General features: G+C 32.8%; 1 protein-coding gene across 1 annotated transcript in view; it reads left to right on the top strand.

The window, feature by feature from the left end:
• The window catches only part of LOC123656189 (metabotropic glutamate receptor 2-like), a 122,874-nt gene extending 98,029 nt beyond the window's left edge, over window positions 1-24,845 (top strand). Inside the window, exons 14-17 of the mRNA XM_045591893.1 lie at window positions 14,948-15,161; window positions 20,572-20,723; window positions 23,198-23,306; window positions 24,628-24,845. Of these exons, the coding sequence (XP_045447849.1) occupies window positions 14,948-15,161; window positions 20,572-20,723; window positions 23,198-23,306; window positions 24,628-24,845 (693 nt within the window). The remainder of the gene's footprint in view (window positions 1-14,947; window positions 15,162-20,571; window positions 20,724-23,197; window positions 23,307-24,627) is intronic.
• The last annotated feature ends 467 nt before the right edge of the window (window positions 24,846-25,312 follow it).

Genomic DNA, 25,312 nt, shown 5'->3' with positions numbered 1-25,312 from the left:
CATTCATAATATTAAATAGCAAATGGTCTTACTATACTTCGTTTACAGTAGGTATATCATATTACAAATGATATACTACAAGTATAAACGGAGTTTTCATAACATTGGTCGCTGTAACTCATAACTAACGTTTTTGTATTAGGCCTCTGAATCGTAAGTAATTATATGAGAAATCGTCGGAAGTTTGGTGCAATCCATAACGAAAATGTGTTTCAGGGTTCGGACACAAAGGGTGTAAAAGAAACTCTATTATTCAGAATTTTTCGTAATACTTTTTACAGAATTTGACTGATTTTGATGATTTTTTTTATTGCGTTATCCGGTTAAGTCATTGCCAACAATAATGTAAAGCCAAAGCATATTACTCTGTACCATAATTGATAAACGTGTGTAAATTTAGAAGCGTTGTCTTCCATTGCCCAGGACGTTATGCGGATTTTCGAGAGGTTCCGTAGTATATCTGTAGTTTGTTACCACTATAAGGAAACAAGGATCCGATGATGGGATCCTAGAGAAATCGAGGGGAAACTTTTGAAAATCCGCATAACTTTTTACTGGGTGTACCGATTTTGATGGTTTTTAATTTAATCGAAAGCCGATGTTTATCATGTGGTCGCCTTTAAATTTCATCGAGATCTGATTACAACTTTTGGAGTAATGCGTATTTACTCGACAATTTTTTTATCTACCTACGTTGTATTGCTTGTCGATATAATTGAAGACGGTTTTTCTTCGTTTGCCTACAAACACAATTATTAAAGTGACGATTCAAGGTGATGATGATTTAAGCGTAAGTTAAAAAACAGCATTTTAATTGATTGTTCTATTGATTGTTTGACATCCATTAAATCAAACGATTTTTTTTTTACTAAGTATGACTTTATATTGGGTACCTGAATTTTTTTTTTCAATTTAAAAATGTGATAAATAGTATATGTATGAGAAAATGTCGTAAATCATCAAAGCTGAAAGTGTACGGTTAAATGTTGTGTCTCTTGATACATTTCATTAACTCGATAAAATGTAAGCAGCAAGGTCCTTCGATTCGAACGAACTCGACCGAAGTAACCGCTAAAAACTTAACTACGTCGACGATGTGATTTAACTTCGTTCTACTTCACTTCCCACGTACACTATTACTTTACTGCATTTGTCCTTTCCTTTAACGTAATTATATGAACGGCTTCAGAATTTTAAGTTCAATGCTTTTAGTGGTGTTGTTTAATATATACTTTTGTATATGTACAGTGTAACTTATTGCTGGGCAAAGGCAAAGTTTTTCATTGAAAGCGTACAACTTAAAACCCTACAAAAGTTCGTAAATCAACGTTAACAGAAAATAAATAATGTAAGTAGAGGTTTCTAAAAAATATTTATCTATAATTGGATTAACCCACGATTTTCTTCTATGTTTTGTTTTGAAATTTCTTCCAAAATATGCGGGTTTCATTCACCTCCCTTGAAAAAATAGTCACTTTCTTTCGCGATACCAACACTCCCATTCCCAAAAGGGTGGAATACTAAAACACCATTACCATAAATTCATAATTGCGTTTTTTTTTTTTCTTTATAAGTATATTTGTAACTATTTTTTTAACGTGCAAAGTTATGCCAGATTCTTACTGGCTAAAAACCATCACGTGTGAGCAGACCTCCGCCTGAGTGGGGCGAGATGGGGTCGCTCTAGCATTCGCCTGGTCTAGGTTACCTAAGCCAGATACATTTTTTTTTTATTATGTGATTTATCCACAGGCTTATTATGCCCGGGTTTTTTTTATTCCATATATTATTATTATTATTTTTTAACATGCATCGGTACTTCACCGCAACTTTAGAATCCTAGAAGCCTTAATAACTAGACTTAAAATTTCTAAAAGTCGACGCGAGTCCACTGATCAAGACTATTCTACATATTGCTTTTTTTATATTTTTATATAGTAATTATTTTTTTTTAATTATTTTATTTGCTAACTACGATACAAATATTTATATGTTTGTCTTATTTCTAACATACTTAAGGCAGCTCGTAAAGCCTGCACGCCCAGATATCACATCAAACTAAAATATATTATTATATATTATATATAACATCAAATTAAAATATATTATAATACAAATACTAAATAATAATTGTGTTACTTGCAAACGAAGAAAACCCGACTTCAGTTTATTTATTGACAAATAATTGAGTGTAGGAAGTCGAATAAATATTCAATCAAATAATTCAAAAAGTACCCGTCAGATCTTTATCAAAATTTAAATGGCAACTCATGACAAGCACCAGCTTTCGATTACAAATAGTTGTGTTTGCTCGCAAACGAAAAAAAAACCGACTTCAATTATATCGACGAGTAGTACAACGTAGATCGACGAAAAAATAGTCAAGTAACTACGCGTTATCAAAGATTACTCAAAAAGTAGTTATCAGATCTCAATAAAATTTATATGTGACCACATGACAAACATCAGCTTTCGATTAAATTAAAAATTATTAAAATCGGTATACCCAGTAAAAAGTTATTGCGGATTTTCAAGAAGTTCCCTCGATTTCTCTGGGATCCCATCATCAGATCGTGGTTTTCTTATCATGGTACCAAACTAGGGATATCCCCTTTACAACAAAAAAAGAATTATCAAAATCGGTATACCCAATAAAAAGTTATTGCGGATTTTCAAGAATTTCCATCATTTTCTCTGGGATCCCATCATCAGATCCTGGTTTTCTTATCATGGTAATAAGCGTGGGATATCTCCTTTCCAACAAAAAAAGAATTATCAAAATCGGTACATCCAGTAGAAAGTTATGTGGTATAATACAACGTAGGTCGACGAAAAAAGCGTCAAGTAAAAACGCATTATTAGATATAGCTCGAAAAGTAGTTGTTAGATCTCAAATAAATTTAAATGGGACCAATTGGCATACACCACCTTTCAATTAAAAGAAAATTTGTCGAAATCGCTCCACTCAAAAGTTCTGATGTAACATACATTAAAAAAAAAAAAAATTCAGTCGAATTGAGAACCTCCTCCTTTTTTGGAAGTCGGTTAAAAAAAATCGGTTTACTTAAGCTATGAGGTGAACAAAAATCACCGTTTTTTCTCTCTTTTTTCTCATTTTACGTTTAAAAAGTCTTAGGTCTTGTCATGCTTATAATCGTATCATGAAATATGTATGTGTTCATTCTTGAATGGTTGTTTTTTATTTTGTTTCGATGTATGTATGTATATGTATTTATGTATATTTGTGCGTATTAGATATATTGTTTTTTTTTAGTATTACTTCCAAACATACAAAAACAAAATATAAATATTGACATCGCAAAATATTATATTTCCGACAGTGAAGCGATACCGCGAACCGCTTTTATTAAAACTTTTCTAAATTATGAAATTCTACACTGTGGTATCGTAAAGTTTTAAAACTTGAACGGAAACTTCTGAGTTTTCGGTAATATGATTGTACTAAAATAAATAGACGAAAAAGCCAGCCTTGCGGTCACCAACCCGCCCGCTCAGCGTGGTGACTATGGGCAACACACATGAGTTCACGCCATTTTTGGCGCGAACTTGCGGAGGCCTATATCCAGCAGTGGACTGCAATAGGCTGGAATGATGATGATGATGATGAAAGTCCCAACTTTGTAGCCTTGTGGTATTAGTATATTTAAATAATGTACCTTTAGTTTTAGTGCAGCGATGTATTAATTTTGATTTTTTTTTATATATAACTAGGTCGGCAAACATGCGTACGGCTCGCCTGATGGTAAGCGATTACCGTAGCTTATAGACACCTGTAGCAACAGAAACATCGCAAGCGCGTTACCGACTCTATCCCCAATTCCCCCCAGGAGCTCTGGTTACCTTACTTACCAACAGGAACACAACACTGCTTGAAAGCAGTAATATTTAGCTGTGATCTTCTGTAAGGTCGAGGTACTACCCCAGTCGTGCTGCTACATATTTTGAGTAGTAACATCCTTCTGTACCCTACCTCGGTTAAAAAAGTTTTGTAAATTGAAGTCGGTTCTTTTCTTTGAAAATTTACAATATTTGGAAACAAAAGTAAATCAATAAACAACTTATTGAATTTCCACACAACTCGGTTAACTTGTAAGCAATACGGATATTACCTTATTGTATGGAAACGTACATTTTCGCGTCTAAAGATAATCTCGTTTAGAAGCGTTGGATCTATTTGCTGAAACACTAGAACTGCAACTACATCGCATTGGTTCGAGTTCAGATAGTTTGCTTACTAAACAAACTATTTTATAAATTTATCGTGGACCTTAGTGTTTTCCTTATGTAAATCTGCCTTTTTACCAGAGTTGTCAAATGTAAGCAAATGATGAGGATATGTGATAGGTTAAGGATAAGCTACTTCGGCTAAGATAGTGCCACAATTTCAGCTTAAACAGAGCGGTAATTTTTTATAACTGATCAACATCTGACTCCAATTCTGCTTATATATATTTATGGCAGATGTTTGTACATGACAGATATTTAAAGGTTGTAGGATAATTTCAGGCTCTGCCAGAAAAACAGCATTGTGGCAAAATTTTTGCTGCTAAAGCAATGCTGTGGCAGATTTCTGATTGACCTTTTCCTTTTTTCTAATCCTTGTGTATTTTTTTTTCATTTTTGTTGTAATTTCTTTATGTAGTGGTGAGGCGATAAATATCAGACTTAACAGTAAAACTCAACCAACTCGGTCATTGACACGACACTAACGTACAGACGAGGGTAATTTTATAAAAAATAATTATTTAATTTTATTAAAAATTAAATATTAAAATTACCAAAGCGTTAAGGCAAGTTAGTTGCATAGTAAGGCTATAATAGCGATTCTGATATCACAGTTAAATGGAAGGACGCCAATATAATAATAGTAATGGTAATAACCTATACCGATTTATCGCCCCCGAAATTCCCTGCATACTAAATTTCATGAAATTCGTTGGAGCGGTTTCCGAGATTTAGATTATATATATACAGGATGTCCGGTAATTAATGGATAACCTCGCAAGTGCTTGTGGACACAAGGCCAACCCAGAAAAACATAAAAAATAAATCTATCTGCAACGATCTAGGATTTATTTAAAAAAAATTAAGTACGAAATTCGATACCTTTGTTAAAAATTTGAACGTTTTCAATTTGAACGTTTATTATAACATTACGTATTTGAAATTATTGTTTAAATTATTAACACCCCAACCACCCTAAAATGCACTTTCACTGATTTTCGAAATAAAATTTTTATTTTATTATTTGTTATGGTTATAAGAAAAATAGGGCTAGAGAAACACGGGTACTAATAACTCAGTAATTTAACAATAAAAAAATTAAGTAAAATACCATTTAAGAAACTTCATGAAGTAGGCATGTTTTTTAAACTATGTGCTCAAACTTAATCATAAAAAATTCGAATACACTATTTTTCATATTTAAGTATTTAAAAAAAAAAAACATTTGTGGCTAGAAATATTTTATAATGCGCGTTAGCAAGGCCAATTATCCACGGTTATTTCCAGAGAAAATCAATTCGCTATTATTGAATTTGCAGCTGTAGTGCCCAAAAGTTTGAACAAAGGTATCGAATTTCGTACTCGTTTAATAGTAATAGATGTATTTGTGTTGTCCATTGTAAGAAGAATAATTTAATGGGTCATTTGATACCTGAAATAAAGAATTATTATTTCTAGCTATTACTGAATTAACAATTATAGTCCTCCTATAAGGAAATCGTATGTAGAAACAATTTAAAAAATATACAAAGATATTTTACTAAGAACAGGGGTCTCAAAGATTAAAACTTAATTTAAAGTGTTACGTGTGTTTTGATGTATAATGGGTGTGGAATCTCCTTTATTATACATATTGTGTTTATATTTGTTCCTATACCGTCTATTGCAATAGTAGCGGAAGTCGACCATCAAAAAGTTTTACTCCCTCGCAATTACACCCGCAATATCGTTTACAGTTACTGATCATCCCCTACTAGTTGTAGCATTACATACAACCTCTTTCCTCAATAATAATTGTCTTTGCAGGCAAACGAAGAAAAACCGACTTCAATTATATCGACAAGTAATACAACGTAGGTAGACGAAAAAATTAGTAAATACGCATTATCAAAGATTATTCCAAAAGTTGTAATCAGATCTTGATGAAATTTAAATGTGACCACATGATAAACATCGGCTTTCGATTAAATTAAAAATCATTAAAATCGGTACATCTAGTAAAAAGTTATGCGGATTTTCGAGAGTTTCCCGCGATTTCTCTGAGCTCCCATCATCAGATCCTGTTTTCCTTATCATGGTACCAAACTAGAAATATCCATCAAAAAAATAATTATCAAAATCGGTTCATAAACGACGGAGTTATCCCCAAACATACATAAAAAAAATATATATATATACAGTCGAATTGAGTAACCTCCCCTTTTTTTTGAAGTCGATTAAAAAGGTTTACCCACATTGTTCTACCTGTACTTAGTTGTTTTAGCTTGCATTTAAAATCGGTAACGTTGGTTTCATTTCAAGTTTTCTAATCTCTCTAAAAGAAGATGAAGATCACAGCTAAATAGCACTGTTCTCGAACAGTTTTGTGCTCCTCTAGTATGTAAGGTAGTTTAAGCTCTTGGAAAAGGTCGTGGCAATAGTGCCGGCAACGCGTTTGCGTTACTTCTGGTGTCACAGACGTCTATAGGCTACGGTAATCGTTTACCATCGGGTGAACCGTACGCTTGTTTGCCGACCTAACTGTATAAAAAAATTCAATCACAAAGTTTTCTATTACAAATAGTAATTGGTTTTCTCGTAGCAATAAAATAAATGAAGAATTTATCATGAAGATATACATCATAGATATATCTGGAAGTAAGTGTGGGGTGTGGTACAATACATAGTCAGTTAATTGTAACAATTCAAGTAACTGAGTAGGTACCTCTTTACCGAATAGAATGAAAATTATGAATTTATCGTTTCATTTACATTCTACATAATAGGGTACTTTCGGTAGTGAAAAATAAATTATAAAATTTGATAAAAATTAAAATGTATGTAGAAATACACTTAAATATTCTGATTTGGAATCATAAAAGCACATTATTGTTTTAATATATCGAAATTAAAAATCGTATATTTTAATCTGTATATCACGTGACCTAAAACATAACCCGCCATGGTATGACGTCATACGGACAATAACAAAATTCTGTCAGTGCTGTAAGTAGCTAGGTATATCTATCAACTTTAACTTCAAGGAGTAATAGTTGTGCTCTTTCGTTAATGGATTTAATTTGTACCACTACTTTGTACTAATCTGCCAAAAATGGATTCAATGATGATTGCAAAGTTTTTCGCATGTAACCCAGACTTCTTTTCTGTCGAACTTCGGAATGTTAAAACATCTTTTTAAGTATTACTTGTTATATTATACTGTTTTTTTTATGTAAGTGCCAGGTATACCTTATTTTAAAAATAATGTTAAAAAGTGTTAGGTTTTATTTTATTCCTTGTTACTGCCAATATAAGACTTAATATATATATTTTTAATGCTAGTATTTGTACAGCTAGACAAAACACACTAACGATATCTATTGTAATTCATTATTTTACACAAAAACACCAAATATTTGTAGCTGTTAACGTTGAACGACAAAGAGTATATGTGTAAGGTATTGCCTTACTTTGGTAACTTTTGACGTATTGAACGAGTTTGGTCTTACATGCGTTATACACGATTTTGTTATTAACCATATTACGTCACCAAAATGGCTGATAGCGTTTTCGCGGAAATAAAAAAGGTTAAAATTGTCATTTAATTTTATGGCATTAAAGCGGGTTTATTTTGCCGAAATATTTTTTTGTGGCTTTTTATTGGAAAATCAACATTTTGAAGTACTTTTTCAAACATAGTGGAATACCCTATTGCTTTATCTATATACAAAACTTAATCGCCGAAATGTATGCTCGTGCTTAACGACTTATGAACAACTGCATTTTGGATAATTCTTTTTTCTTTGTATCAGTTATTCTACAAGGTTAGTTTAAAAGGCGGTATGAAGTTTGCTGTCAAGAAGTTTAAAAAATAAATAAATATGAAAATATTTTTAACGTCAACATTCTGCAAAAATTAAAATTTAAACCCATGAGAACTATAAATTTAAAAAGAAACGGTCCGAAGCAATTTTATTTATCCCCTTAGGGGAAGATCTTAAACACAAAGGTTTCAAATATTTACGAATTCTCAAAATAATTTCGTTATTTCTTATTTAATTAATTAATGCATGATTTTAATTTATTAAAAAAAGTTGTTTGGGTACACTAGGGATCGATTGTAGGCCTAAAAGTCCTACATGAAGGAATTCCATTTTATTTTTGTGGTAAGGGTGGCCAGAGCTCAAGATCGGCGCTGCGCTGACAATAAGACTGATGTTGCAGGCCATAGGCTATGGTGACCACTTACCATCAGGTGACCGTAGGCTTGCTTGCCACCGTAAAAAGAACCATCCTAATACAACGCAATATATAATGCAACAACTTTGACGGGAGGACTCCGTGACCATGGTTGCTGTAAAGTATCCGAGACGTCGAGCATCTAAAAAGCTTAACAAACCGTGATAAATGAGTAAAATTCGCGTAAACATTAGAAAACCTTGTATTTATTAATATAAGGGTTATTACAGTGACCGGAATATTACAAGTCGATCGTAAACACACGGTTCTTAATGTCACAAAGATCGATAGCGTGACGATATTATCTGATATCTTGAATAACAGGGTCTAATGACTAACAGATCTGATATCGGGGACCGGGCGCTTTTGTGTTAATTGCTACCCGCTATCGGTTTACGGCGATCGGGTGGCAATTATGTTCTATTAAAACGATCATGTTGATACTTGTTGAAAAAAAATGTATCGTGGTGATATTTTTTTTTTCTGAAGTGGGCTGTCTGAGGAAGTACCTCAACCTTACAGAAAATTGATTAAAATATAATATTTCTATTACTGTGTGGTTACGGCAGTAAACAATATAGCCACCCCCTCTCTTCCCGTGGGTGTCGTAAGAGGCGACTAAGGGATAACACAGTTCCACTACTACCTTGGAACTTAAAAAGCCGACTGATGACGGGATAACCATCCAACTGCTGGCTTCGAAATACACAAGCCGAAGAAGGGCAGCAGCGTCTTCTGTGCGACAAAGCCAGCCCTGCGGTCACTAACCCGCGTGCCCAGCGTGATGAATATGGGACACACACATGACTTCAAACCATTTTGGCGCGAACTTGTGGAGGTCTTTGTCCCGTAGTGGACTGCGATCGGCTGAAGTGATGATTTCTAATTGTCTTATTTACAAAAGATCAATAACCCTTCTATACACTTCGTCGCAGAAAAATAACTAATACGCAAAAAAAAATCAAAACTTTATATTATTCAGTGCTTAGTATGATATTAAACGTTAATATATAAGCTTGTCAATAAAACTCGAGCACTTCATAAAACTGATTAACCGACAACCTCAACCGGTTGATTGGGCTGTTCACGACTCGGTCGTAAAGCTAGGAATTACGACCGGTCGTTATATTTTCAGATTAATTCAGGCGTTAGTCTTGGTTTGTATCTAAGGTTAATGATTTACTTTTTAACTGACTTAAAAACGGTCGTTGGAGGACTTTTATTTAAAACATTATTTTGAGTATATTCTATAGTCATAATTTTGAGGGTTTTAAGATAAATATTTTAAGTTTCCGTGTATAGTTTGTGAAAAAAAAATACTAGCTTTTACCCGCGGCTTCGCCCGCATTGTAAGTTATTAAATAAGTATTAGAGAGAGATTTTATCTTTCGCATTTTTTTTAAATAAAAAGTATCCTTTGTAACCTTCCTATATATATATATATATATATATATATATATATATATATATATATATACGCTTATTAAATATTATATGCTTACAATTATCTCAATTTATTATTTAAGTATTCGATTACCATTACGTATCACTATTATCATCGTTCATTGGTGTTTGTAAACAGTACTTTATCCCGTAAGACATGTTATCTTAAACTTTATGATATTCCTAAACAATATATGCGACGTCAATTTCGGCTACAGAAACAGTTCCCGCATCCTAATTACGTTACAAATTAAATTATTACAACCCCAGAGGCATTAGAATGCGCGAACAGTTTCCATTTATTGGAGATCCATTTACTATTATAGATTATAATCTAAATCTAATATATTATATTTTGAAACGAAGTTCCTTATGGAGCGTTGCGGAGGGTACTGTGCCGTGTTCTCTTTAACAATATTTAGCTAAAATATTTCGTTTTAAGCAAGAAGTTGTGCTTAGATTTTTTTTAGGTCTGTTATATTTTATTCTATTGCTATACATAGTTGGTGTTACGGAAAATGTTGGTTCAAACAAAAACTGCACAAATAATATAATCACTTAAATATAACACTTTACTATTATCATGTACAGTACATATCCGTATCTACTGCTAAGCCGTTTCTAGTAGTGAAACATCTAACCGACCAAGCATATATATATATATGACTACTATGATACTAAGGCGGGAATCGAACCCTCAACCCGCGGAGCAGAAAGCAGCAGTGCAAATTACACCACCAATCTATTACTGACACACATGAAAGAGGAACAGACGGACGATTGGTGTGTGTTACAGATATTTTGTACAAATACAATTATACCATCTATGTACATGTGAAGCTGACAACAAAACGGATAACTCTTCATTTCGTTCATATTTACTTGTCGCAGTACTCCAGTTTTCCTGATGTAGTTGCATTAATTTATATTCAAGCTGTCAGGAAGACATAGAAAATGGAAACTATTGATCGTATTTGGCTGCGCGTCCAAATTTCGAATGCATACAAAATGATAATTGATAAATGAATGCTACTCAGTTTCATATCATACGAATCAAAAACCAGATTGCGCAAAATCTCAAAAGCGGCATTTAAATATTTATTATCCCAGCAGCAAGATTATTTTAGATACATTTTAATATTCCCAAAATATTTATTTTCAAAGAACTTTCCGTCAAGCTTGAAACCGAACACTAATCAAAGTCCGTAGTCTAGTCTAGTCTAAAAGTCTGCTCCTAAGTTTGAAATTTAAGCCTCGTCATAGATTTTCGTCTTTGAGTCTTGTCGTCCTTGCTTATTACTCGCTTGCTTATAACTACTATAAAATACATTAATCTTGCTTTAGCTATTATATTTCTGCGAAACAATTTTATCAAAAGTGCTTTCAGAAACTTTTTCCATATACCTAAACGTAGTGCAAAAATCACCACTGACTTTTTTTTCTTTCAATTCTCTATTATATTTAATATGTACATTATTTTTTACTGTCACTTGTTTTAGTTGCACTATTTATCACATAAATACTAAAATAACGTCTTTACATCAGGTGAAAAGATCACTTTTTGGGACAGGTTTTGGGATTCGCTATATGTAACAAATATTTCACGATTCAGCATATTACATCCCACCGCTGGACATAGGCCTCTTTATCGATATAGGGAAAGGCTTGAAGCTTAATCCAAACAAAGATTTGCTGATATATTTGTTTTGAGTCTAAAATATCCTGCTCAACTCTTTATTGTTTTGTTTCACACAACTAGGTCGGCAACAAGCGTACGGCTCACCTGATGGTAAGCGATTACCGTAGCTTATAGACGCCTGCAACATCAGAAGCATTGCAAGCGCGTTGCCGACCCTACCACTGATACCCCTCGGAGCTCCGATCACCTTACTCATCAACAAGAACGCAACACTGCTTGAAAACAGTATTATTTAGCTGTGATCTTCTGTAAGGTCGAGGCACTAAACCGAAGTACTGAGCAGGAAATTTCCTGCTGCGCCCTACCTCAGTTGTACCATCTTTTTTAATGACCTATTTATTTAATGCTGCTTTATTGCACAATACGTTGAAGAATTGCACAAAAGGCGGGCTTAATGCTACCGTAATTTTAATAGAAAAACTTGCTTTATCTGATAAATACAGGACTAAAGCTTTACCGCTGAAGAAACGTTACCCCGAATTTAACGAAATTTACATGTACCGTAGCTCGTTAGCTAATGGAAGTATATACCATATTGGTTATCTTGATTGACAACCTGTTAACAATGATTAATGATAATGCTTCATGAGAATCATAATATAATTTATTACTATCATGTTCAGCTCTTCTCTTACTATTATTATACTATAGTGCACATTTAAAATTATATTAAAAAGCATAACAATATTCAAAATTACATAAAGTCTTACCACTAATAGTGATCTACTACAGAGAAGCCATTCTTATTATTATTTACACTTTTTTATTAATATTTTTTTTTTTTACAACTAGACTGGAAATAAACGTACGGCTCACCTGATGGTAAGCAATTATCGTAGCGTACGCCTCCAACATCACAAGCATCGCAAGCGCGTCGTCGACCTTACTCCCAAGCCCTCCATGAGCTCTTTGCAGCAGCAGCTTCAGCAAGCAGTATTATTTAGCTGTGGTATTCTGTTAGGTCGAGGTTCTTCTCCGGTCGGGCTCTTCCAGATTTTGAGTAGGATATTATATTATACTAGGCTTTATAACTAAAATGCACTATAAACAAAGCTTAAATATAGTTCCAGATTGTGTAATACTAATACTAATACTGATTGTGATTTATTTATGGCTATTTCTTCACGACACCAGGTAGTTGATATATATTTATAATTATAATTATATTTTTTTTATAAAAATGTCTACGCTTCAGCCTTTAACATCCCACCTCACAGCATTGATCTTTTTTGAATTTGGAAGACATATGCAAAAGTCTACATTCTTTTTTTTCACATTTGTCATTTTTACAATGAGTATGTTTATAATTATAGATTATATATACATATACATTTTTTTATTACGCGTTTGACCAAGCAAACATGGTACGAACTATTAAGCTTTATAAATATTATTTTGTATAAATTCACTTTTCATATAATTATATTCATTATTTAATACTATTTAAGTACATAATGCATTTGGTAAATATTTACTATTAATAAAAAGTCATATTTTAATTAATATAATGTAACATAGTGCTCCGTCGATTTAAAATATTTTTTATTTTTTATTTTTATCCATTCATATTCACATTCTATCGGTATTCCAAATTTAAATAACACTTATAAATTGAACATGTTATTGAAATGTTCAGCTGATTGGAAAAATTAAAATTGGAAAAGTTGACAACACATTAAATTTATTAGCATGTGAACGCTACAATAATAAATGTGTATGCTTTATACACATTATATTTTCTGATCCAATTCTAAAGTCAAAATCAAAGAACTAGAAGCATTAATAACATAAAATGGTATCAAAAATACATTCTAAACTCAAAAAGATGAGTGTGAGAAAGAATTGTAGGAAATTCTCTAATCAAAAATTTATAGAAGAAGTGGTAAAATTGTAATAATATATTATTATATTACATACTCGTATATATTACAGTTTAATATAGATTACAGTTTTATTTATTTATTTATTTTTAAATAAATCTACATATAAATAGCACATACATATATCATTAAATATATTTTACATCTCTCATGTTCGGTAAGTAAATCCAAATGGGGCTTGTAGGTAACTAATTAGCGCTCTAGGGTAATAATGTAGCTAGAAAAGCCCTAGGGCGGTAAGTAATTAAAAAAAAACACTTCTTTCTTTCAAAAAGTTCGCGTACCTTTAACCATCATAGTGGCAATAGACATCATGCATTCAGCCCAATGACCAAAGAGGTCGCTTTGCTATTCAGCCTTGTCTTCGTCTTTACTTGATTATCTTTAATGATAAAATGTTTTATTCTTGTAATGCCGGTTTTTTTCTACTTACCTCACAATCGAGATGTAAAGCAGAATAGTTAGCTCGGGTATAAGCATCAATTGCACCCTCGAAGTATAAACTAAATATCTCGGGCTGCAATGGATGCCTTACAGCCCTTGGCTACTAATCTACTATTGCACCCAAGCTTGAGAAATGAGAAGAGAATCGAGCCTACAACTCCCGAAGCAGAAAGCACTGTACCCGTGGCACCTAGGGGCTAATTAGTAGATAAATTCAGAGAATGTAGAAATAATTCTGATTCGACTGCAGACGCTTTAGCTACCTACTAATTTCACATTTAAACTAACCATTATTTGTAAAATAATTTATTATTTTACTAATTATTTTTAAATAAAATACTAAATTATTGTCATTTAATCATAGATCACTAGATTACTCCTATATTATCACTATGTACCACCAAAATTAACGCGGATGAAACCAGGGTATATTAATTGTATACACTAACTTCACCAATAGTGAAATGTATTCAACGCCCGTCTAGTCAAACTATCTCCACGCGTCCTGTAATATTCGTTGTCATTTGGTTTGAAATTCCGCTGTCCTTTGACGCCTACCCAAAGGGTCGGTTCGTGCCGCGACTTCGAGAACACGGGATGCATAAAACATACGAAATCTGGTCTACAAAAGTGGAGCGGTCGGATCCTTTGTAAAAACCCTTTTACTTATTTTAAAACTAAAATACAAAGAAAAGAAAGAAATTCCACTGGTTGCCGTTTATTGTAAGGAATTTACAGTTAATAATCTGTTAATGTCCCGTCTCTGACCAGCGACCTCTTCTGTTTGGCTCATAGTTATCTACTGACTGGCGAATATATACATATATTTTGAAGAATTTTCCAGAAAATTTTCCTTCTGATATCCAAATCAAATTTAAAGATTACCAGATTTCAATGAGTAGTTATCTGTTCTCAATAGACGTAATTCAACTATCAAGCAATATTCTTCTTCAGTCATTTCTGGTAATAAAAGTTAATTTATCCAAAAGATCTGCAGAAAATCTCATTGAACCCACAGGTGCTGATCGTGGTAGTATGGATGATAGTGGCACCAGCGCGCGCCATGTTCCACTACCCCACCAGAGAAGACAACATGCTCGTCTGCGACTCCTACGTGGACGCGTCTTACATGATCGCCTTCTTCTACCCCATCGTTCTGATCGTGGTGTGCACGGTCTACGCAGTTCTCACCAGGAAGATACCTGAAGCCTTTAATGAAAGCAAACATATTGGTAAGTGTCAACTTTTGTACTGATTTTAAGACTGTTTTATGAATGAAGTTAAAATAACTTTAATTTGTATAAAATTGGAACCGATTCAAAAGATTTTTTTTTGCAGTATCAATGAAGTAACGTACTTTTAAAAACAACCGTATCTTTTTTTAATAAATAAATATTATAATACTATAATACAATTAATGAGCTTCAAACTATTACATCACTTAATTGTTTGTTGTTGTTTTAATTAATTGATAAATTTAATGTTACATATTGTCATTGATTTTAATTTTATTAATATAAATGTACTAATTTGTATTATTATTATGTTTGTTTTTTATGAATTTTATGAATTTTTCAAGTGTGATTATTTATTGATTATTTTATATTTATTGATTGTTTATTGATTATTTTATATTTTTTGATTATTTTGTTTTTATTGAATTTATAGTCTTTCGACTGTTGGAAGCTCCTTTTCTATACTTGCAGGGCGCGGGCGTAGGTCTAATAATATAGGTAATAATAATAAATGAGGGTAGATGACTTATCGAACGATGTGCTAGGTGGCGCGATCGTTGCATCTGTTGCTTATAAATTCCTTTCTAATTGCGTATGACGGCGCTAGTGTTGACAAATTGTTTAAATTGTTTGTTAAACTTAATGTTATTTGTTGTGATAAACTTAACTAACGCATTGGGTCACTGTAATGTTAGTTCTAAGTATTTTTAAATGCATAAATAAATAAATTAATTAATTAATTAAAACCGACTTCCAATCCTTGTTTTTTTTTTAAATAAATCATTAAAATCGCATTCTATCTAGCTATATATCACGAAACTTACACAATTTCAAAAAAAAATCTATAATTGGGAAAATACCTTTTCTAAATAACTTAAATAAAAAGAAATTGTGTGTGTACTTATTGGCTGGCTGACTTCGCGTTACTAATTTCTTCTTCGTTGACTAGCTAACTTCAGGATGTCGGTTTTTTGTGGCTGTCATCATTTTTCCCTAACGCGCCAAAATAAACATAACTTCAAAAAAATTATGAACAGTCGAAAAGCCGTTAAGGATATGATCGCAAGTTTTCAAACAGGCAAGCAATGCAGTGTACGTAATTATAAAGTAACAACTATCACCTCAATCGACCGGATCTCAACAAAAGATACGCTTCACAATCGTCCCAAAGGGCCGACTGTATACTACCACCATTGTTTACCCCCATTGTAAGCTTTACAATACCGTTCGGAGTATTGACTATCGAAACAGCGATGCGAGATTTATTAAGTTCGTTTAATAAAAGATAGGTTACATACTAAATTTCATGTTTATCATTATTAGCAGTTTACCATCATCACCATCATCATCATCATCATCATCATTTCAGCCTATTGCAGTCTACTGCTGGACATAGGCCTCCACAAGTTACACATATGAGTCACATACATACACATAGCAGTTTATATTATATGTAAATTAATTTCGTACCTACCCTATATAATTAATTTATAAGCTAATCAGATTTATGTTTTTTAAATTTCGGTAAGTTACCAAACATTATTTAAATTAGTACAGGGCTTCCCAAACGAATTTGTGCTATGACGCCCTTGGAAATTTGCCATTTTTTACGATGCCTTTTAACTTCATATCTCGTATTATTATTATTACCGAATTATTATATTACCGAAGTACACCGAGTATGAAACACGTTTAATATAATTATTTAGTTATTACTTATAATACTACTAGGTTCCCGAGACTTTATGTGCTTTGGATGTTTATTTTTATTTACCTAAATAATTACAAATCATTTTCTGTTAAGACCAATTTTATTTACGGGACCAAATTCTAAATTTTATTATTATTATTATAAAATCGGTTCATAAACGACGAAGTTATTACAGATGGGCACGGCATTTACAATACTGACGCTCGGATAATTAATTAAATAGTAATACATATTATTACAATTAGTCACATTTAAAATCAATCTATATTAGAATTAAATAATAAGTCAATTATAGTTAAATAGGACAAACTACTAAAATTACAAGGTACATTTACCAGGCTATAAACCTATATAATAAACCTTCGATGCAGTGGAGACCATTTATCAGCATTTGTACGGCAGCGAGAAGTAACTAGCACTTCGTTAACGAATAGAAAAAAAAAACCGTAAGAAATTTCCAGTAATGAAAATTCAATTAGGTCGCAGTTTCTTTGTTATGAATAAAACTTTCAACACTGGATAGGTCATTTGAATTGCGTTCTTCGAGCTGGATTTAAAAAAATATTAAATATTACCAACTCATTTCTTTTTCCAAGTCTGATTACTTGTTAGAGTCATAAGTTTTTCTCTCTATGAGTTGAAACATTTTTTTCACTTATTGTCTTTCAATTTAAGTAATACTCAGACTTGAGATGACAGACTTATTAAAAGACAGAGCTTACAGCGTGGAGTATTCTAATAATGAAAGCAATTTATGTATTCAGTCGCTACATATTAAATAGACTAGACTAGAGATTAATCGTCTAATCGTTATTGAGAATCAAGAAGTTGAAAAAAAATTCCTATTTTTTATTAACAATTAGCTGTGCCCGTGACTTCGTCCACGTTTCCACGCGGTTACAAACCAACAAAATAGTCATAATTCAGCAATTACAAAAAAAAAAGGTAGTATAAATTACTCCTTACTACATCAACTATTTCAGAGATTAGCCGGAACAAACCGACAGGCAGGCAGCGAAAAATTGTAAAAAATGTTGTTTTGGTATATGTACCGTGTATATATCCATATGCATTTAGTAAAAAGCGGTTATTTTAATATTACAAAAAGACACTCCAATTTTATTTATTGGTATATTGGGATTTTTATAGAAAGACCAGCTGACCCTACAGACTTTGTCCTTTCTAATTAATAAAAAATATTAAAAAAAAAGTGTTATAACCAATCCTCTGTCAAATCTATGTAATAACGACATAAGCTTACATTAAAAGTATTTATATTATCCAAAGCGTTAATGTTAGATTAGAAATAATTTTATATGGTGGTTAAGTATTCTTAAATTTCCTAATTTTCTGCGCAATTTTCTTAAAATTTTCTTTTGATAAGAACTTTTTCCTGACAATAATAACACAACAAAAAAGAATTAGCGAAATCGGTCCAGCCGTTAACGCGTAATGGCGTGGCCAAGGGAAATAGGGATTCATATTTATGTTATTACATAGTATAAAACAAAGTCGCTTCCCGCTGTCTGTGTGCTTAGATCTTTTAAACTATGCAACGGATTTTAATGCGGTTTTCCTTAGTAAATAGAGTGATTCGAGAAGAAGGCTTATATGTATAATACATGCATAATATAGTAGAGGGACACTGATAGTTTTTGCAGCCGTGCGAAGCCGGGGCGGGTCGCTAGTAAATAGATAACACAGACACGACATACTTTTTTAATATCGTTCAACAATCTTTATGAAATATATCTATGCTTTGCCGGCAATACAATCACATATTACATAATACAGCAGTGAATACTAACATCGCAATAGTTTCATGTTTGATAATGTGAAAGAATATTAACAATAGTTGTTGGAACAAAATCGTATACAATTTAGGAGCTGTTTTGAAAAATCGAAACATGAGTACTAGTCGTCCCATACAGTTTCACTTATGTTGATTTTCTCACAAAAGATAAAACTCAACCTTTTTTTATTATTATGAATATGCTGAAATGCTGTGTTGTGCAGCAATACATTAACATTGATTTATTTAAAATCGTGTTTTTATAACAAAGACCGCTCTGGTGTAGTGGTGTGTGTGTCATGTACGCGCGTGTGTGCGCAGCGTTGTATTTTTACTAATACTTCTTTCTTTTTTAGCGTTTGGATGTATGTCCTTGTGGATCTCACCACCGTGCCTCCAAGAGCACGTTAAGCAGTCGATCCCGGTTGTTATCATACATACGTGATAGCGATCGTTACTCATAGTAGGGAATATATCCACTAACCCAGACTGGAGCAGCAGCGTGGAGCATTAAGCTCAGTTCCTTCTCCTGCATGGAGAAAAGGCCTATTCCCAGCAATGGGATGTTATAGGCTGAATCGTATTTGTACTGCGTTGTATTTAAAAAAAAAAAACAGTTATTTTCTGACACGTCTATTATTAGACTCAAAGAATGTTCAGAAGATCACGTTTAAACCTCAAAGATGCTACCCTACAGACAGCATTAAGCCATCTTTTATAACAAGATTATATTAAGATTTACTAATGAACTTTTTCATTAACGCAATTTGTCCATTTTCCCTTTTCCCTCGAAATTAGTTCTCTTGGTAAGTTGGTTTACAAAAAAAATGGAATATTTAACGTTAGATTTGAGATTCAATAAAAGGACGAAGCGGGAGCAAAAAAGTGCTAAAACCAATTTACATTTTATCCACAAATTTTCAAACTTTTAATTTAATACAGCTAAAAAGATGGAAAAAAAAATACAAGAATAATTCTGATAACTTAGTATTTTCAACTCCATTAAAGTTACGTTATTAACTGTATAAAACTGTCGGCAGTTTTTATAACGTATTTCAATTTTATATAACATCTGTCCAACCAAGAATAACTTACTGACTGCCTTAGGAACAAGTTTCAATTATTACTTTCCTTGAAAGATTTAAATGAAATTTTTATTAATATAAATGCTAAAAATGTTTGCGCGTGCATGAAATCGTTGCATACATAAATAATTCAACTTAATTAAGTAGCTTAGGTTATAAAACATATTTTTTTACCATCATTCTTTCCCACTGTAAAATGTTTATTTTTTTTTTTTTTTTTTTATGTCACTAGGTCGGCAAACAAGCGTACGGCTCACCTGATGGTAAGCGATTACTGTAGCATATAGACACCTGCAACACCGAAGTATCGCAAGCGCGTTGCCGACCCAATCCCCAATCCCCCCAGGAGGAGGAGGAGTTTATAAATTAATGCAAGCAACAGTTGGGTTACCTAACCTAATAAATAAAATATTCATTGACTCATATAATCACATCAGTTTTTTTTTAAATATTCATTTAATTAATGAAACGATAGTACCAAAAATATATAACAATTTAAGTTAAACATTTAGATCACTGTTACATACAATATGAGACTAACAATCACTCAAGAGCTTAAAAAAAATCTCTCATCATCACTCATCGTCACTTCAGTCTATCACAGTCCACTGTTGAACATAGGTCTCCCCAAGTTCGCGCTAAACAATCCGGTTTTCCGCAATCCTCATCCAGTCACTACCGGTAATCTTACGTAGATCGTAAGTCCACAGGGCCGGAGAACGTCCCACACTGCATTTGCCAACACTCGTAACAATATAAAAATCGAAATATAACAAAATAAATAACAGTATGTATATATTATTCACTTTTTTACATCAGGTTTCACGATGTACACTACATGTGTGATATGGCTGGCCTTCGTCCCTCTGTACTTCGGCACGGCGAGCCACGTGCCTCTGAGGATCACCAGCATGGCCGTGACTATTTCACTCAGCGCCAGCGTCACCCTCGTCTGCTTGTTCTCTCCAAAGGTAATATGCATACTGGTGTCACAAGTACTTTTAAATAATGATGAATATTATCAGTGTTTTATTATCGGTTTTATCAAATTATACAATCAGCAAAATGCAATAATTAAGACATTACAAGCAAAATCTTACAAGAATGGTTTTACCACTAAGTAATCTCTACAAGAAAAAGAAGAGATCACTTCCAGCCAACCTTTTTTTTTGTTGACCCAGAGAAAATCCCTAACGGATGCCTCCAGCTCCCCGTATGTCCGATTCACACGGACTAAAACCTCTGGAGTGTCCCTTCGCTCGCCTGGGGTGGGATCACGGGGACTCTAAGCACTTCCGCGACTTTCAGCCAACCTGTGATAGTGCGAACTAATTTTATATAGCAAACTAAGAAATTACAGATTCTTGAAAATAAAAAGCTTATTAAATAATATTCATACATAGTCAGTCAGTCAGTTTATCCTATTGCAGTCCACTGCTGGACATAGGCCTCCCCAAGTTCGCGCCAGACATCCCTGTTTTCCGCAATCCTCACCCAGCCTACACCGGCAATCTTACGTAGATCGTCGGTCCAATGGGCCGAAGGACATCCCACGCTGCGTTTGCCAAGACGCAGTTGCCACAGATGACCAGCCCACTGCCACTTCAACTTGCTAATTCTGTGGGCTACGTCGGTTACTTTCGTTCTCTCGCGGATAGTCTCATCTCTAATCCTATCTTTGAGAGAAACCCCAAGCAAAGCCCGTTCCATTGCACGTTGAGCGACTTTAAACTTGTGGACCAGTCCCTTCGTCAGTGTCCACGTCTTGGCTCCGTTCATACATAGAGAAGCTTTTAAACTAATCATGAAATTACAATCGAAATTAAATGAAATTATTAAAAGTGATCTTTCCTGCCCAAAAATTCATACGTCAGTATATATGATGCGTATATGTTTGACAGTTACTTGATTACCTACCCATGTCGCTAGCCCTTGAAACCAAAGAACGTGTGACGCACGCTCCCTGAGGAGTCAACTGTGCCTTTGACATAACTTGTATGAAATATTAGCCTTTATAACATTACCATGGAGAGCTCTGAGACCTAAATTACTTGTGTCACTTCTGAGTCTATTAACTTTCTTGCCTATTTTTCTCTACGGAGTCTACATTCCTAATCGGTGATAAATTCAAAATAACTGTAATTAAAAACAAATGCAATTCTATTTTCAAATTGATAATTCAAAAGTGCTTTTGATGACGACTTAAATTACAGTACATTTAGATGTGTTTTGATCAGCAAATATTTAAATTACGAAAATAAAAAAGACTTGGTTTGCCTTATGTGATAATATACTGTAATTCTTATTATATTTCTGTGTTATACTGCTAAATAGAGAAAAAATCTTCTAAAAATGAATGAAGCCTAATCCGTCACGCTGCTTCTATGGATTACAGGATACATATAGATCAGAATTCATCAAATTTCTTGGGAGAAAATGTATTTTTTGGGAACAACTTTACCGCTGATATTTTGAACTGTGCTACTTGAGATTCGGACCCACAACTACTAGATAAAATTATCACGTTTTATACTATAGGCTATTTCATAAAGTCTCTGTGTGTGTATGTGTGGCTGGGTAAAGTGTTTCGAGAAAATACAGCAGTTCTGATTCAAAATAACTATATGTATTTTTTCCTAGGTAAATAACGAAGCTAAGTAATGATTCATTAAATAAAATAAAATGATTCTTACGTAAATAATGAAATTGAAATAATTTTCTAACAATTACATTAAATGGTCGTAAAAATATTGTTATCTTCATTTTAACATAATTTATTACAAAGGAAAGCTTATAATAACAATTATTACATGTTTGCTAATTAAAAAGCTGAATAAGTTCGACGAAAATATAAATTAATCTATTAAAAATATTATCTTTAATTAAATTCAAACCGTATTTCTTACAAAACTTTTTTTAAAGTAATGTTTTAACGTTATTCTTATAATAAGCGACCAGACAACCTTCGCAGCGCCATGTTTTATTTTTTGTAACTATATCATCTTTTTTTTATTTTTTGTAACTCTATAATTTATTTATTTTTCAAAAGCTTCAATGAAAATTACATTTGTTTTAAATTGATTAATTGTAGTTATTTGAAGTTACACCGATTCGGAATGTAGATTCTGCAGAGAGGAATCGGCAAGAAAATCCACAGATACTCTTTAAAACTAAAACGAATGTACTTTAGACCACACGACTGAAGTAAAACTTTAGAAACCTAACTTTGTCTCTCTCTTTCTATCTTCACTAACTTATATCTCCCTCTCAACTGCTGTTCGTTTCGCTCGAACACACTTTTCGTAACCCTCGTCACGCATTCACCAGTCCAGTACCCCAAGTCAACCCTTCAAAAAACTGTCAAAGTGGACACATATATAGTGGAATTTATGGAAAAGAAGTGATAAGAAAATTCGGATACTCTTTGAAAAAAAATTGTACACAGTTGTATATAATCCTGATCCGACCGGAGAGGAACGTGAGGCAGAGCATCATGCCGGTGCGCTACAGCCGCAAGCCGCCCCCGCTCGCCCCGTTGCACCCGCCCACCAAAAGTAAGTTACACTTGTATTTAGGTACGTAATCTCTGCATTATAGAAACGATGACATTTCTTGTTTTATTTGAAACATATCTAAACATTTATATCTTTAAGCTGACTCAGCAAACGTTGTCTTGCCGCTAAACGCTATTTAAAAATAGGGGTTAGTGGTAGAAGGGTGAAAATGTAGGGTTGTATGTGTTTTTCAACGCCAAATCATAATAAAATAAAAAATAAATAATTTAACGAAAAATTTAAAAAAATTGGGGTGGACTACCCTTAACATTTAGGAGGATGAAAAATAGATGTCGTTCGATTCTCAGACCTACCCAATATGCACACAAAATTTCATGAGACTCGGTCAAGCCGTTTCGGAGGAGTTTAACTACAAACACCGCGACACGAGAATTTTATATATTAGATGTATACTGTTTTTTATCTAAATTAAAAAAAAAATTGAAGCAAGTTTTAAAATGCATCTATCCATATAATTATCTTAATTAATTTGTCAAATAACCACATCGTTTCCTTTGAAATTAATTGTTTCCATTTGAAATGAGTATCTAAGGGGAAGTTTGAAATGAAAGTAGCACCCGTGACGGAAAAAATGAGGAGCGCCTGGAGGAGCGCTATATTGGTAAAAGACTAGGGATGAATGTCGAAGGATTGACAGGCCAAAAATGCGATGGATGGATTGTGTGAGTGAGGATCTGCGAAAGGAAGGAGTAAGTGCTGAAGTGACGAATAATAGAGAGGAATGGAAGAGGAAAACATGTTGTCCCGACCCTACATAAGTGGGATAAGGGCAGGAAGATGATGTTATCGTTTCCTTTCAATCGAATAGATATATGATGTTAGTGTTCAGAACAAAGAACTCAAACAATTAACATTTAGCTAAAATACACATATACATATAATAATATTACTTGGGATGAAAATGAATAATAATATCACAATTTAAATAAATTAAATCGTAACGAGCATGTAATTTCAGCTTAAAATAACGATCGTCGTTTTATAAATTATTAGAAAAATATAATTTTGAATAAAAAAAATTACTACATTAATTTAACTTTAAGATTTATTTTTCATACAAAATTTTATATCAAATCTAATATTATTAGACGCTAACTTATATATTTTGATACTGTTGTGTATATAATTATATTCTAAATTATTTATCTATTTACTTGTAGTAGCAATTAACTTCCTATCGTTACATATTATTTTCATGACAATTTTCAAAAAAAAAAAAATTTTGGAAGCTTTGATCATACGCACGTTTCGACGATGTAATTTTATTTATTTAATGTTTAAAACTGACTCATTCTTTCAGAACCACCGTGCTTAGACAAAGAAACTCAAACCGACACAGCCGATTTCAACAAACTAACAAACGGGCAAACGGTTCAAGCGAAAGACGTCGAAAATGACGAAAGAAAAGATAAAAATATAAAAGAAAAGACATCAGAAAAGACAAAAGACGACACCAAACGCAACGCGATGAACCAAGACGAGAAAGTTAAAAAGAGTGAAAAATCTGATTCGTTATAGCAACGAGAATCGTCAAAGTCACTTACCGACGTCGTTGTCAAAACAAACAATTGTTTCAAAAAGAAAAGCTGCTCGTGCAGACTTAGAGAACGAAAACCTATCGTAGTTTAATCTATATAATCTTATGTATATACGTATATAGTAAATAACTTGTTATATAAAATGTACATAGTTAAGGAGAACATGTACATATAAAACAAAAGACAGATAGTGATATTGTACATAGACATTAGCGATTGTTTGTAATTGTAAATATCGAAGTATTTAATGAAATGTCTACATATACTCGTATACAGGATGTTGCACTGAGCCAGGACGACGTGAAGCTTAGTATGTGGTTATTATATATGTATTTACTGTCTTTTCAAATAGATATATCATTTGTAAATAAACATATCAATTTAAATAAACGTTTTAGTATTTTTAAGTAATTATTACTAAAATAAAGAAAATAATATTATAATAAT

The sequence above is a fragment of the Melitaea cinxia genome, chromosome 9 (assembly GCF_905220565.1).
Source record: "Melitaea cinxia chromosome 9, ilMelCinx1.1, whole genome shotgun sequence".
NCBI lineage: Eukaryota > Metazoa > Arthropoda > Insecta > Lepidoptera > Nymphalidae > Melitaea > Melitaea cinxia.
The sequence above is the reverse complement of the archived record's forward strand: the minus strand, read 5'-3'. Positions and strand labels throughout refer to the sequence as shown.